Here is a 16,184-nt window from a genome sequence, read left to right as displayed (position 1 = left end):
AACCACGTATATAGCTTTTCAATTCCTCATAGTTCCTCATGACGTGATGGATTCGCACCTAGTGCTGCTTAGTATGAATACGCTCAAATATCACTTTATGCACGTACAGAATTGTAGCCGCACTCTTCCGTGGCATTTTCAAAGATGAAGTTCATCGAGACAATGCAAAGAAGGCTGCATTTTTTTCGAAAATGGATGAATTTTTTAGAAATATCCATAAATTGACTTTTTGCTCTCTTACAACGTCGTTGAATTTTGCTACCGATGGAAAATCGGAAACAGTAGCAAAGTACCTAAAACAATAAATATAAATGGAACTACACGACGCCTATCGATACAAACGTTCCTGGTATCTAAGGTGTTACATTCATACGTGTAACGGAACTGAAATTCCCTTGCACGATATTTTCTTCCTCTATTCGGTATTTTAATAATCAGAATAAGAAATTTGTTTTTTTGTCACAGGTCCTGGTAGATGACAATAGCACGATCAGCACTTTAAAATTTATACCGAAATTAGGAGACACGGGAAAAACGCTGGCTTGTCGAGCTGGATCTTTGGAGCACTTGTGGACGTTGAACATATATCGTGAGTCGATCTTGTTTAATGATATTTTAAGATCTCACAGGTTTGCTGCGTATCTGCAACCGGAAATTTCTTCAGTAAGGCAGGACGTCTTTTTGGAATAACAGAAATACCGTCAGAAACAGGGAGATTCCTCATTGACCTAGCGGAAAGTTTTGTCCTGGAATGGGTCAGTTGTGCTGGTCACAGAATTTTGTTCTGATGCTTGAATCTGGTAGATCAACTAAAAACAATAAGATATGTTTAAACAGTAACTTCGTGCGCTTAATACTAACAAAGATATCGCCCTATGAAAAGTCAGGTTTTTGTCGTCATCCATCGCGGTAGTGCTACCCTTGGTTTCTTCCACCTTGCTTTCATCCGCGTTTCACATTGAGCAACCAGTGCAAATAAGTGGCACTCAGACTGATGGAAGCAAGGTGGAAGCCTGAGTGCCACTTATTTGCACTGGTTGTTCAATGTGAAACGTGGATGAAAGCAAGGTGGAAGAAACCAAGGGTGTCACTATACCGCGGTGGATGACGTCAAAAACCCGACGATTTAATGGGCGATATCTCTAGTAATATTGAGCGTAGAAAATTGCTGTGTGAACAGATCTTTTAGCTATTCTACAAGAATTAGGCATCAAAACCTGATTCTGTGACCAGCGCAACTGACCCATTGGAATTTTTACTGATCCAACAGCGGGCCGATTATTGAAATTTTGTGTTTGTCAGGCGGACATAGATGACAGAGGTTAAAAGGCGGAGCGTGATTGGTCGGCTATGTCTTATCGCTGCTTTGTCCTGTCTATGTCGGGTTGAACTCACGACAAACAATCAGTACCTCCTAAGTTTCCGACAGTATGTCGTCCATTCCACCTGACAAAGCAGTGATAAGACATAGCCGACCAATTACGCCTCGCCATTTAACCCACGTCATCTATGTCCGCCCGACAAACCCAAAATTTCAATAATCGGCCCGCAGATCTGTCTCCGTTCAGGAAAGTTAAAATGTACAGAATCAGACGAGCGCAGCTTTTTCTCTAGAACTTAGCTCAACGGCACGGCAGCAGTGTCCAATAGCGTCTTGAATGGTTACAGTCGTTTCTAAGGGAGTGATAAGAGGCAATATCAGCATTGTCTGACGCTAGAGCTATCTAGTGCTGGGTTGCTGATCAAGCCGGGAATCGGGAAATCCTCTCCCCGAGAAACAGAGTACAAAACATATATATTACAGACGGAACGGCAATGTTGTTCCGGTAAGCATTTCCGAGCTTCGGAAGACGCTGTTAAAACGTTGTTCCAAGTCGGATAAGCGTCGAAGCTTTTTAGCGGAATTAAATGTAAACAAATGGAAAGATAGCCGCGATTTCGACCCGACCCCGTAGGATCCTTTCATCCACGAATTAGATGGACGCCGGCTCATTAATGTTCCTCTTGGTGCAGCTCTCAGTTTTTTCTTCACTCTATTAATGAAATTAAATAATATGGGTCGGAGTCGCACCTTGAGGGTAGCCAGAGAAGTGCGGGAGGACCTTGACGTATGTATAAAGGCAGGCGGATATTCTGGATTAAGAACGCAGTTTTTTTTTTTTTTTTTTTTTTTTTTTTTTTTTTTTTACTACTTCAAATAGCCCTCAAGGGCTAATCCTACGCTTTAAGTCCCATCCCCCCTCCGTCCCTACTGAACCAGTCCCAGGCAACAATTGTTTGAGACCATTAAACTCGGGTCGCCTGGCCGGGAATCGAACCCGGGACCTCCCGATCATAGAGCAAGCGCTACAACCACTACACCATAGGAGGCCGACAGTTTGTATCCCGCTTTGACAGATTTATATCTAAATACGAGTATTTCTTAGGGAAATATATTTTGGAGGGAGGGAACAAAGAGGACCTGAAAAGAAAAAAGAAACGCATTTATTTTTCAAGAGATGTTTATTCATTTCTGAAAATTAGAATAGGAATTACAAATCCTAACAATCACAGAGCGTGTATTGGTTTATGAATGATGGTGTGCGTGGATAATGTTATTTGAAAGTATTAGTGCCCAAAAGAAAGAGCCTTTCAACTAAATTTGATTTGATTTTTTCTTGAACTTATAAAAAAACTAAAAATATACGTATGAGTCAGTACTGAAGACGTTTCGGTGTTTGCCCTTAAAAGTACTCGATGCGTATTATCTGACATCTAAATCATACAGAGCTACTTTTTTGTTCTTGAAAGAACACATGTTTATCAAGAAATAATGTGTAAATTCACTGCACACTATTTATTTTTTTAATTTTTCAGTTTCTCTGTGACGCGTTGACCGTTAAAATTAGACTGTAAAAAATTATGATTAAAATTATTATCAAAATTTTGTCGCATTCTAAAAATCTTTTTTATGGATGTTAAACACAAAATAAAATAAACGATATGGAACATATAAACTCTAATTTATGTAAAATTTCCGTAAAATTTGTTTAAATTTACCGAAATTAAACGCTAAAAAAAACTGTAAAGATGGGACGTGGCTTTTTTATGCAAAATAGAAGAAGAGGAGTCACCTACCTCGAGTTAGGTTACTTCAACAGTTTTTTTTTGTTGAGAGTTTTTTTTATTTTTTTTAACTTCTTTATCAGCAACCGATGCTACCAGGATTTTCACGCGTTCACATATTTTGCACTGGAAAAAAAAAAACACATTGGATCTAGAGTCCAGACTCTTAAAAGCATCAACAAGAAAAATTACTCTTGATTCAATCGGATTTTTGCTTAAATCAAGAACCAAGCCTCTTAATTTGAGCGGGTTCCCTTTTGATTTAAACAAAAATCTGATTGAATCAAGAGTAATTTTTCTCGTCAATGTTTTCAAGAGTCTGGACTCTATATCCAATGCGTTTTTTTTCCAGTGTGTGCCCTGTTGCGTCATATCCAACAAGGATGCGAAAAAAGAGAGAAAAAGTCCGACAACGTCTGCGGATCCCGTTCACGAATATTTGTTTTATCGACAGGGATGCAGTAAGAAATAGGTTCGCCGGGTCCGTCCGGGGTCGGCGCGGGGTAGGTCGGGGTAGCGGAACAGGGATCGGGTTGTGGGTCCGGGTCGGAACACATCCCCTAATTCGCTGATTAATGAAATCTTGCGAAGTGTAGCTGATTGGCTCTTTCCCAAAAGGAAATGTTTCCCCTGTCCGGCTTATCATTCTGCGCGGTGCCCCGCTGCGACCATCGACAATCATAACTCACGAGTTTTTCTGAAATATGACTCTTCCGCTCCGCAATTTAGATACAGGATTATTGCTCGCAATCCTCGCCACCATCCGTTACCACCGCTCAACTGCAGCGCTTCTTTTTCGCAGTCTCTCCCCGGAAAATAGTCGCTCTGCGCTGCGGTGGAACCCCACGCACCCAGTGTAGTGAAAACATGCTAATTTTAAAGATTTTTCTTTTTTAAGCGCGATATACAATACCGAGGCGGCTAGGTAAATCATTCATTTGGACCCCATTGCTTTCAGGGTTATACTTTAAAGCCTCTAAAGAGGCAGAGCAAGAAAGAGAGAAAGGCGAAGAACGCTGGAAAAAAAACACATTGGATCTAGAGTCCAGACTCTTAAAAACATCGACAAGAAAAGTACTCTTGATTCAATCAGAATCTAGCTTAAATCAAGAACCAAGCCTCTTAATTTAAGCGGATTTCGATTTGATTCAAGCTAAAATCCGATTGAATCAAGAGTATTTTTTCTTGTCAATGTTTTCAAGAGTCTGGACTCTAGATCCAATGTGTTTTTTTTTCCAGTGATGAAAATGAGGAAATTGTAGTAGTGGTAGTAGTAATAGTAGTCTATGAAGAAGATAATAAATAGGGGGAAAATAGGGAGAAAAAACGGAGATGACGATGAAGAAGAGGAGGCAGAGTAAAGAAGAGAGAAAGAAGAATATGATAAGGAAGAAGAAGGAGACGAAAGACGAAGAAAGAGGAAGAAGACGAATGACGAAGAGAGAAAAATATAGAAAAAGGAAGGAGAAGAGGACAAGAATAAGAAGAGACAAAATGTTAAAGAAAACGAGAGAAGAAAAAGAAGAGGAAAAAAAATAGAGAAGGAAGGAAACATAGACAGAGTTAAGTAAAGAAATTAAGGAAAGTGATCACAAAAGCTAGGAAGAGGAAACGTGGATAAGAATAGAGAAGGTATGCAGGAAGAAGCAGGAGGAACAGTAGGAGAGGACGAGGAAAGGAACGTAAGAAAGAAGAAGAAAAATAAGGAGACTTTGTCCACATAGCAAGATTAATAGCACATACTTTGTTTTTAAAATGAACCGAAAATATTAGATCCCGATTTCAAAATGTAATCTAGTCAATCGTCGCATCGCAACTATGAAAATGACACCAACCGTAAGTTCAATGATCGTTAGCGACTAGATGTGAAGGACTTAGTTTTCAATAGTTGTGTTTGAATCAGGCGTATCTGAGCCGGGCGATGTTAATTGCAATTAGGCGTGCGAATCGATGCCGGCTCCTTGAGGTCGCAGCCGGGAGGAAAACCACTTGAAAGAGGAGCACTTTTACCCAGCAACCTTGTCACCACCGCCAATTTCGACCCGCCGCCGCGTCGTCCTCGAGTCTCGAGTCCCTCAGCCTCGTCATCTACACCCTCATTCTTTTGAAGACATTTCTTTGTCATGTCGTGTCGACGCCCCGTCGAAATTTCAATTTCCCTCCTCGAAAAAGCGTTTCGAATCTTAATTTTAATTCTTTTTTCGATGGCGGGCAATAAATGAAGAGTGGAGATTTCAAAACGTGGTGGGTCCGTAAGTTTACGCACCCTCAGACTGCGACAGAAGATCGTCCGACGTCACTTGTACATGTTAAGTCGTTGCCTACGAGAATGGAGAGGCCGTAACTACTCGGTTTCGTGACGTCAAACTAGTAGAGTAATCGCCGTGTTAACCAATCAGAGCCGCCGTCGATCGGCCGAAGTTGCATGAGCGGCGCGTTTGAATCTTAGAGGGGTAACGATTTTAGGTATTTAGTTTTAGGTATTTAGGTATATTTGTTTTTAAAACGTTTAAATTCATGTTTCAATCACAATTTAGATTTATAACACCTCATTTTTAATTTTTTAAAAGAATTATCATATTTTCTTCATATTTTAAAATTTTTGCTGAATATTCATTTTTCAAAAAATGTATTTAATATCCTTTCTCTTTAATCTATAAAACCAAAAATAAAAAGCATGTTTTAAATATTTTAAATAGGGTTTTCAAAATTCCGAGGCTCTCCTCTTTCTTTAAACATTCATTTCTTAAAGAGCAAAATAAAACGCTATCAAAGCAAACGTGTCTTTCAGACTGGTATCGGGGTTTAAGGTTTATTCCTGGAATGTGTCGGCCTTTTTGTGGAGCAATTTCCTTTTCCATGAAAATCGTTTTTATATGACTTCATCCGGATCTTGATTGGAATCTTTCATTTGCTCGGATAGGAGGCCCTAAACTGTTTATATCCGGTCGACATGGGGGGGGGGGGGGGGGGGGCGTTCGGGAGATAACCGATGCGCGTCGCCCGACGCGACGCGGCACGGAAGGACACGCTGCGAGCATTTAATATTAATATTGCGCCAGGCGCCTTGGAGCAAGATCTGGAAACTGAATATAATGAAATTAAGTTTTAATATCCTAGTCATATCGTTAATCCTACAAAGCGTTTGACGATGACGCTGTGTCACCGATGCTGCTGCTACAACCCCTGCTGCCGAATCCGTCGGCTCGATGCCACTGTCGCATGTCGCAGACGTTGATTCAATCTGTTGCTGGTGGAAGGGCATGCCCGAATAGCACACAGAAAAACAAGTTTGTTTTCGAGACGTTTGGTTTCAATCTTAATGAGATTTTTTTTTAGAACATTATTTAAAAATGTTATGCAATATTGGGGAAACTTGGTTATTCCTAGTTCTGGTGTGTTCAAAACGTTTGATTTTAAGTTTTTCAGATAATTTGTTTCCAAAAAATAATATATAAATATTTAAGCAAAATTCGGAAACAACTTGTTTATTACTAGCTCTGATGAACTTCCTTTACATATTTTATAGTGTTGACTGTTGAAATGTAACATGTTGGTACAACACTTGTTTGTAAATACATTTCAAACATATTTTCATAACAGCCCAAAAGTTTTTTCGAAATATCAGTCCTTATTTTAAGTTACTCTATAGTTTACGGCAGTATAAGTGAATTAAAATTGCTCCATTATCGCGATAACTGGATGGTAAATGTTTTCCATAGCTACTTACCACAGTCAAATGAAGTTTCCATTTATAGAAAAAGCCTTCTTTAGAGCCGTAATTGAATTAAACAAGAAAGATCATGAGGCAATGGAAAATTCAGGTGATACGACTATTTGAACTCCGGGGCGTGTTTGTAGTATACCCAATCAATTGAAGGCGTCTTGGCCGTTTGCAAGGACGGCGATTAAATTTACGGACGAACTCATGCATGACAACTTGTGTTTCCATCCAGTGTAGCTGACAACTATAATATCTCATTGTTTCAACTTTATATCTACTTATAGCTTACGGAGAAACTATCCTGAACAATAATTTTTATTTTAGTTGAACGAACTGAGTTTAAATTAATTGCGAAGGTTGCACTGTTATTTACGCGTGGTGAAACCGTTAATGAGGGGAAAAATAACTTCGCAAGATGTGTTCCTTTATCGAGATCAGTGCAGAACACATTTGAAATACTAATAATTTTCAAAATATATTTAGAATGGAGCAGCTGAAGTTTTTCCTCTGTGATGAAATCGGTTGATTCAATTTCGCCACTCGCGGAATAAAATTCAAAATCGAAGCCAATTAGCCTAGTCCATCAGTCTAATTGGTTTCTGAGGATGGGTTTGTACGGTCGGCAAATCACTCTCGTTAGGATTTACAAGCCATCCCCTCTACCCCTCCGAATATGTGGCTCTCGTAAACTTGCCGAGAAAAAAGAAGGAATGGTAGGAAGAAACAGAAAAAAGCACCCACAAGCAATAAATGTACCCTGAAAGAAAATATTGCTTATAAACCACGTCAAAGCTAGTCAATGTTCTCGATTTAGCTGTATTTTAAGTACTCAAACCTCGGTTTTTCTTGAACGGAGAAACATTGGAAATTTAAAGTGGCTGCCACTGTCAGTTTGACTTTCAAACAACGGAAACGCCTTCAATTAATTGGGTATACTACAAACATATTCAGGAGTTAAACCCGTCTTAGGAGTTAACCTACTAGTCATATCACCCGGTGTCGCCTGGTGGTCACCCATTTCTGTTTACTTTTTGCTGTAAAATCTGATTCCGAAGTTCGAAACCCTGTCGGAATGTAATTTGGACCTCAAGAGCAAGGTGCAGCAGCCCAAAAAAACCTCATCAGCAACGAAAAATTCAAAGTTGTAGAACATAGGCTTTTGAGCTATGATTTGCGTATACATTTGATTGAACTTGAATATCTGACGATTTAAAAAATGTTAACTACTCCTAGTATTTTGCGATTCAAGCGAGAAATGTTCATTCAAATTCGACGTCTTTTTCCCGTGTATTTTTTATGGGTGGTAATGTTCCGTCCACTTTCCAACCATGTCTAAACTAGTTTTAGATGAATTTTTTTTTAAATTAAACCATCAATTTCAGTGAAAAATATCCCTAAGATTTCAAACACCAAAAAATGCTACAGGTTACAGTTCTGAATTTCTTATTTTTTTCCCAAGAGGATCGCACCGTGCGTCGGTTGAATTTTACGTCTGGCGTAGGTGCATTTTACGTAAATGGTGCGGCAACAGTGCACAAGGATTGATTCCCCCCGCGTTTTCACCAATGTATGGCGCGACACGCCGCCCCGCGCCAGAGCTGCGCCCGTATCGGCTGCGCAAAAATTACGATTATTTATCAATTATTAACGATCGACTGGTTAATAAATTAATTTATTTTTATCTCCTCTCGAGAGCGCGCCGAGGAGTCTTTTCGGTGCGTTGTGTGTTTCAGCTGCCGAGCCCCTCTCCCCGCCCCTCCCTCCGCTCCTTTTTTCCCGTTTTTGTTGAGGAAAACTCTCTCAATCAGTATCGGGGCGAAGCGTGGATTATAAGCCGAGGGAATTTAATTTGCTGTCGCGATGAAAGCAGAAATTACTTGATTAGCCGCGTTGAAATTGTCTACCTGTGCCGGCGCGGAAAAGCGGATTTGCGTAGCATATCCTCCCCTCCCGCGGAAAAACCCCGCAACTGATTCAGAAATCCCATGTAGATAAGTGGTTTTTCATTATCCCACTGACACACTCCGCCCGATACGGATCAATCACGTTCCCTTTTTGCGTTTTCGTGGACTTAACGCGTGCTACACAACCACTCGGAGGACAAGTTTGTAATCCGGCTCCCTTAATCAGCTTCCCACTTCGGTACAGAGTAATCCTCGTCGTGATGGAAAAAAGATAAACGCAACATCAGACTAATTCGCGTTTTAATTTTTATCTCCGCAAGAAATGGTCGCCGCCGTATTTACGGGTTAGGGCACGTTTTGCTCTGGTGCGGGAATCCCTCTCGAAAATCCGGTTGCTTTTATTGCATCAGATGTGAACATCCGAACTCTGAATGCGCTGTTAATTATTCATCGATGAATTAGTGTTGAGTGAACTATTTCCAAGCTTTATTCGAATTTTATAATGTTTTCCCTATTTTTTTCCTCTTTTTTTCCATTTGATGCAGTGCGCGTTGGAAGCCATGACGTACGTTTTCAAAACACGATCATCGATCATTCCTTGTAAGATCAACATAATATTCCGTCGTTCCCCGAACGAAGGAACGTAAAGGTTTTAAAATTGACTCATACAGTTTAATTTTTCTTCTAGAATGTACCTTTGCATTTCTCCCCCTTTAATTTTCTTGATTTTGCTCGAGATCAGGAGTAAGAGCAGTGGTACTTTCAGAAAGAATGCCCAAGATTCTCCCAGAAAAATGCAATTTGCGAGAGGAAATTTGACAACATTGAAATTTAATTACGTCTTTTCGTGAGGAAAACAACGATTTAACCGTAGCAGCAACGCTCTTTCAACTGTATTTCGTAGTGAAACCAACCCCATTGACATCTACTTTGATACTCCGGAATTGTTTGTTTATTTTTTTTTTTTTTTTTTTTTTTTTTAAATTTTTCAGAAATGGTAAATAGGTAATCCATTGATGAAGTATCTAAAGTTTCAAGATTCGTAATAGCATGTGCCAAGATATGTGATCGTATTCGGGAAATGGCAGGAAGGCATTTTCTTCCTTAGAGTACGCGTACGCCAGGTCCTGCAATCAAAGGTTCTAGTGTACTCAACTACTCACTGTTACGGTTGCAAGTCTTCTCTCCCTCCCCCCCACCCTCCCCCCCCCCCCCGCGTATCAGCATTTACAAGACTGTAGGAACATTTCACGCATTGCGCCGAACACTGCGGTTGCCGAGATTCGCATATTAGCCCCTACAAGGTCGTGTGAATACTTCACGCATTACGCAAAACACTGCGGTCGCCATGGGCCGCATATTAGCGCTTACTAGACCCTGTGAATACTTCACGCATTGCGCTTACATCACGGTGTGCACTTTAATTGTTGAACATTCGTAATTTCTCCGTGTCAAACCTACCGTCCGCAGTGCACACAATTTCCGACAAATGTACACCGCGAGGAATTGCGGAAATTTTGCACCCCTGAATTGGAGTCTAAAAGATTGTTTTACGAACAATGGGACGGGGCAAGAAAACAATGCGAAACGAGTCATATATTACTTCGTCTATAGCTTTGTCTATCGCTTTGTCAATCGCTGTGTCTATAGTTTTGTCCATAACTTTGTCTATCGCTATGTCTATCGCTATGTCTATCGCTGTATCTGTCTCTTAGTCCATCGTTTTGTCTATAGCTTTTCGATCAATTCAACAATCAGCCCGCTGACATCGTCGCTATCTGCGAACCCTCGGAGCGGAGCGTCAAGTTAAATTTGCGAGCGGTGAGACTGTGAAAAGGATAGAATTAGGGGCGATCGTTAAATATCGGACGGAAATAAGACTCCCTTACGTTAAGCGCTTCAGTCCTCAACTCCTCACTCCCCGGGGGCGGTATTCTCGGAGGAATGCGACTCCCGACACCTATGCGCTTAATCCCTGCGAGACAGGTGGAAAACTGAATCAAAGGCAGACACTCTGAAGACGAAGGGATCCCAGGGATCTGTGTAGAGTCAAGAGGGCTCGACTAAACAAGGAACTGCACTTACGGCGCGCGCAGCGCCGCACTCTTCGGCATTCGGGCGAGCGATAAAAAAGAAGTTGAGAGCAACTTCTCAAGTTTCGCTCAGGATTCGCGCGGCTACGGCGCACAGTGGAATGATCCATCCGGAGAGGTCGAACATGATAAGGAAACTTTGAAAGCTTATATCTTTGTATATCTTTGTTGATAGGAAAGGGAGAGTAGGGTGACAAGCTCTTTTACACGGGGACAAGTGTCAAGGGTTATGCCATAAAATTGTGTTACTAACGCCATTTTGTTGGATAATATGGACATTTTCAATTAATTGGACGTATTTCTGCCAAACGGAACTATATGCATTAAGACATGAGCCCTGAGATCCATAAAAATAAATGCATAACAGGGCTCTCGTCATAATGCGCATAGTTCCGTTTGATAGAAATACGTCCAATTGTGGTAGTGCCGCAACTCAAGCTGTGGTAGTACCGTATACCTTAAGTTGGGGTAGTACCGTTAACATTCGGGTTACCAACCTTATTTATTGCAGTACTACCTGAATAAATTAAAGTATTACCACAATGAATTGAAAATATCCATATCCAACAATCTTGTGCTCTTTTTTCAGTGTAAGTCAGTGAGAACCTTGAAAAGTCAGGAAAACCTTTAAAAATCAGTGAAACCTTGGAAAATCAGGGAATTTTGGCCAACTTTAAAAATTCAGGGAAGTTCGTTGCAGAACCTTGAAATTTTCTCCTCTAGTAAAAAAATAACAGGTCTGATAAGCGCAAAGGACTCAGCCAGATGAATACGCTGCAAAGGCAAACACTTTTTCATGGGCTGAAATCGCACAAAAATCGCAGAATTTATTTAAGAAATCGTATGGAAAATAAAATTGAAGAGACAGAGAAAATTCAAGGAATTTTGTGTTTAGCATTCCTGAAAAGTCAGGTATTAACAAGGGTATTTTGAAATCCAAGAAAACTTACCACCCTGTAGTTGTTTAAAAGTGGCTCCATTTGTTTTCTCGTAATATTATCTTGAAGATCTTATACTTTCAAGTGCGGCGAAAAAAACATTGCTGTTTTAGTGAAAAGGTTATATCCGACTTCTCTGAATAGCTCGTTTCACTGTGCGGGCCGCAAAGGGCGTTCTTCAGAGCGTGTGATCCCAGCGCAAACTTGGCCTCTTTTCATTGAGCTCTCCACTACATCAGACACTCTCATCATACGAAGCCCAAGGCGTGCTCATCCTCAAGATCTTTAAGCAAATACTCCACAGCAAACCACGGACCCGTCCAAATTAGCAGTAATCCGGAGCACCAGTTCTCAATTTTGTTTATCTCCTCTTTTTCGTTTTGTCACTTTATCGCGTCGTTTTGCGCGCATCATGGGGAGTATCCCAGCTTCATCTAGCGCTAAGCTAACAATTTACCTAAAGATGAGGTTTTGATGCCTAAAATTTTGGGGCTTCAGCGCTCTTCGCAAGTCGAAATGGGAGCCGAAGGTGAAAGTGGCTGTTGCTGTATAGTCCGCGGTTTTCGTAAATTTCAACTTTCTTTTATCCAAATTTCCACTCAAATTATTTCGACAGTTCATATAAACTTATAGCTGTTGAATCCCGACTCTTCATTGGTTGCTAAAAATTGCGCGAACCGCCCAAGTTCAGCGGAATCTCGCGGCAACATTCATCAAATACCGGGAAATGTCAGGGAATTTTGAAAAGTCAGAGAAAACCGGGAAATGTTAGGGAAAATGTCATGGAAAAATTATCAGGTCACCTTTATTTGCTTTTTAGAATGGGTTTGACATTTTGAACGACAAATTTTGCCTAAAATCTATATCTATAATTATGTCTTCTTACAATCTGGCATATCTTCAATTGTCGTGGCATTTCACTTAAATGTGTCAGGGAAATCAGGGAATTGTCAGAGAATTTCATTTTTTAACTGTGGCAACCCTGATCGATGCATGTATGACCTCCATTTTGAGCTCCTATTTCCGACTTGTGAAGTGCGCTTTCGTCAAAACAAGGCGCCTACAAAGACAGTTACCAAAGAATATAAAACTTTTGTTCACTGGAAAAAAAACACATTGGATCTAGAGTCCAGATTCTTTAAAACATCGACAAGCAAAAATACTCTTGATTCAATCAGATTTAAGCTTAAATCAAGAACCAAGCCTCTTAATTTGAGCGGATTTCCTTTTGATTTAAGCTTAAAGCTGATTGAATCAAGAGTCCTTTTTCTTGTCAATGTTTTCAAGAGTGTGGACTCTAGATCTAATGTGTTTTTTTTTCCAGTGTTCTACACGCATTTTTTTAATTACAGTATGTTTCCCTGAAGAAGATACATTATTGCGTTTTTCAATTATTGTTTCTCAACGAGTCGAGTGCGGAAGCTCTAACGACGCCAAAAACCAGACGGGTCAATCAAATTTTGATTCAGCGCCGGGCGCGCAGGAGGCGGCAGGCACCGGGGGACTTGACAACTCGACCCATCGAGCTACGAATGATGGCATTATTTCAGACACCCATATGCAAATTGCCGGAACGGAGGCCCCCGATTGCCGGATCACGACGTCTCCGCGCGTCACGGCGAGGGGTAGGCGCGTTTTCCCGGGCAATCTGGTGAGTCAGCGGAGATCCACCGGTGCGAGGCAGATTGGCGCGGCGTTGACGCGATGCGGGCATTGTTTAAACCCGTGGGTCCATGAATCCCCGACGCTGTAATTCGCTTTCGCGTCCGACCGCCTATTATGATAACTGAATCTATTCCGCGGGAATTTTCGTCCGATTAGCGTTACCGCGGTAACGCCCCGGTCGCTGAATTACCGCGGCGCGGTGCGTTATAAAAAATTCACCGCCGCGGGACTGGAGAGCGAATTTGGCTAATTGGAAGTGAAAGAATGGGGCGCGATACGGTTGCAGACACCCATTCGCCGTAACTTCGCCGTGTTACGACTCGCCGTTTCGGAGCCGCCAGTCTTGCCTTTTTCGTGTCTGTTGCGGTGTTGGTGAACATGAATCACCGAGAACTCACCTTTTCGTATGACCGACCGTCGCTCCTCTGACGGAGTCCTCCTGTTAAGTTTCTCCTGGTTAGAAATTTTTCGTAGATCTTTTCTATTTCTCATCGAGATAAAGGTTCTTCAATATAGGAAAATAAGTGCTTTAAAGGCCGCATGTATATTTATGTGACGAAAAAGCTAATGAATATAAGTTTGCTGTAATAGAAATAAATACAGGGTGTCCCAAAAGTCCGTACCCCCCCTCGTAACTTTTGAACGGTTGAAGATAGGAAAACGAAACTTTGGGAATGTTTCTATCTTAAAGGAGACCATCTGTCAGGGGGGTCAAAATTTTTGTCCCCCCCTCAGGGGGGGCTCGGGGGCCCCCAACTTTTTTTTTTCAAATGGTAACCCCTATCTTGTAATACATCATTCGAAAGAGCATAAAAAACTAAGAATTTTGGCGCAAACCGCAAATCAATATCTTAATTTTTGACCGAGTTATGGTAGGTCAAAGGTCAAATTTGACCTTTTTTCAAAAAATCATATCTCCGGTTCAAATTATCGTAAAGAAAAAAATAAAACGGAAAAATTTACCAAATTGTAAGCACTTTCAAGTAAAAATCACAGAAATTACTTCAAACTAATTTTAAGGGGGGTTTCGGACCCCCAAATACGTCATTTTAAAGGTCATACGATATTCTCGCGAAATGAGCCAATTTCCCCTTACTTTTCCTCAACATTATCTTAGTAAGTTCAAAATTAGTTCAACATTGCGTTTTCAAGTCCCCAAATTTCGAACAAAGTTTTAAAAAAAAGTGAAATTTAAATGGTTGAATTGAATCACCTTAAATTTCGTTTTTTGATTTTTGTTCGAAATTTGGGGACTTGAAAACGCAATGTTGAACTAATTTTGAACTTACTAAGATAATGTTGAGGAAAAGTAAGGGGAAATTGGCTCATTTCGCGAGAATATCGTATGACCTTTAAAATGACGTATTTGGGGGTCCGAAACCCCCCTTAAAATTAGTTTGAAGTAATTTCTGTGATTTTTACTTGAAAGTGCTTACAATTTGGTAAATTTTTCCGTTTTATTTTTTTCTTTACGATAATTTGAACCGGAGATATGATTTTTTGAAAAAAGGTCAAATTTGACCTTTGACCTACCATAACTCGGTCAAAAATTAAGATATTGATTTGCGGTTTGCGCCAAAATTCTTAGTTTTTTATGCTCTTTCGAATGATGTATCACAAGATAGGGGTTACCATTTGAAAAAAAAAAGTTGGGGGCCCCCGAGCCCCCCCTGAGGGGGGGACAAAAATTTTGACCCCCCTGACAGATGGTCTCCTTAAAGATAGAAACATTCCCAAAGTTTCGTTTTCCTATCTTCAACCGTTCAAAAGTTACGAGGGGGGGTACGGACTTTTGGGACACCCTGTATAATTCTGAGCTGATTAAGGGTGGAAAGAGCCACTAGTTTATTTATAACTATTTCTTTTAGTGAATTTCACGTATCTTGATTTTCGGATGAGCCCCAGAAAAAATTGATTTATGCGTGAAGCAGGGCTCATGTTGAAATTTAGGTATAAGATAAACGATGACCATTCGTTTTCCGAAAAAATGAAATGAGACAGGATTTCTGTAACATCACAAGACGAAATGAATACAAAATTTTTACATAGCAGCCCATGATAATCAGGGCCGGATTAAGAGGGTGGCCACATGGGCCGCGGTCCATGGCGGCGAATTTAGGGGGCGGCGAATGTTGCAATTTTTTTAAATGCAGGTATTAAAAAAATCAGATTCAGAAAAAAAATTACCATCGAGAAAAGGCGACAAAATCTATTTTTCGTGAGAGTGTAGTAATTACTAATTTTGTCGTCTTTCGGTGATACAAGAGACTGCACCTTTAATTAGTCAAGTTAAGAGACAAACCAAACACACGATTTGGCCTGCAGAGAGGCATGATGACCACGAGGACTTGAGGTGTAAAGGAGAAGCCCTCGGCGCGGCGGTCGGCATGTAACACATATTAGCGCCTACAAGACTGCATGAATACTTCACGCATTGCGTCTAACACAATGCGGTCAGCACGAAACGCATAGCGCCTACAAGACTGCACAAATACTTCACGCATTGCGTCAAACACAGTGCGGTCAACGCGGCGCGGCGGCGGACATTAAAATTATTAAACCGCATTTTTGTTTGTTCTTTCATAATTTTTTCGTTCATTTCTTATAAATGGAAGGCCTTGTCCACACAGAGATAGGTTTACGGATCTTAACTTTCGCGCAAAGTTCCGTAAAATTTTGCTGGTAGTGTTGATGGGGCTTTCGCAAAAAATGTATCCAACGCGAGTAAGCGTGTTTTATGCACCCCTTCCCCTCC

General features: G+C 40.8%; 1 protein-coding gene across 3 annotated transcripts in view; it reads left to right on the top strand.

The window, feature by feature from the left end:
- Nucleotides 1-16,184, top strand: part of LOC109029680 (nephrin) — a 477,751-nt gene that overhangs the window by 437,193 nt on the left and 24,374 nt on the right. For all 3 annotated transcript variants that reach the window (XR_002008636.2, XM_019040260.2, XM_019040258.2), the window contains exon 8: nt 466-589. Coding sequence is in view for 2 of the 3 variants with exons in the window: in XM_019040260.2 (XP_018895805.1) it covers nt 466-589 (124 nt within the window). In the remaining variant the exon portion in view is untranslated. The remainder of the gene's footprint in view (nt 1-465; nt 590-16,184) is intronic.

This window comes from Bemisia tabaci, chromosome 2, assembly GCF_918797505.1.
Source record: "Bemisia tabaci chromosome 2, PGI_BMITA_v3".
Lineage (NCBI taxonomy): Eukaryota > Metazoa > Arthropoda > Insecta > Hemiptera > Aleyrodidae > Bemisia > Bemisia tabaci.
Note: the sequence above shows the minus strand (reverse complement) of the source record. Positions and strands in the feature narration are given on the sequence as shown.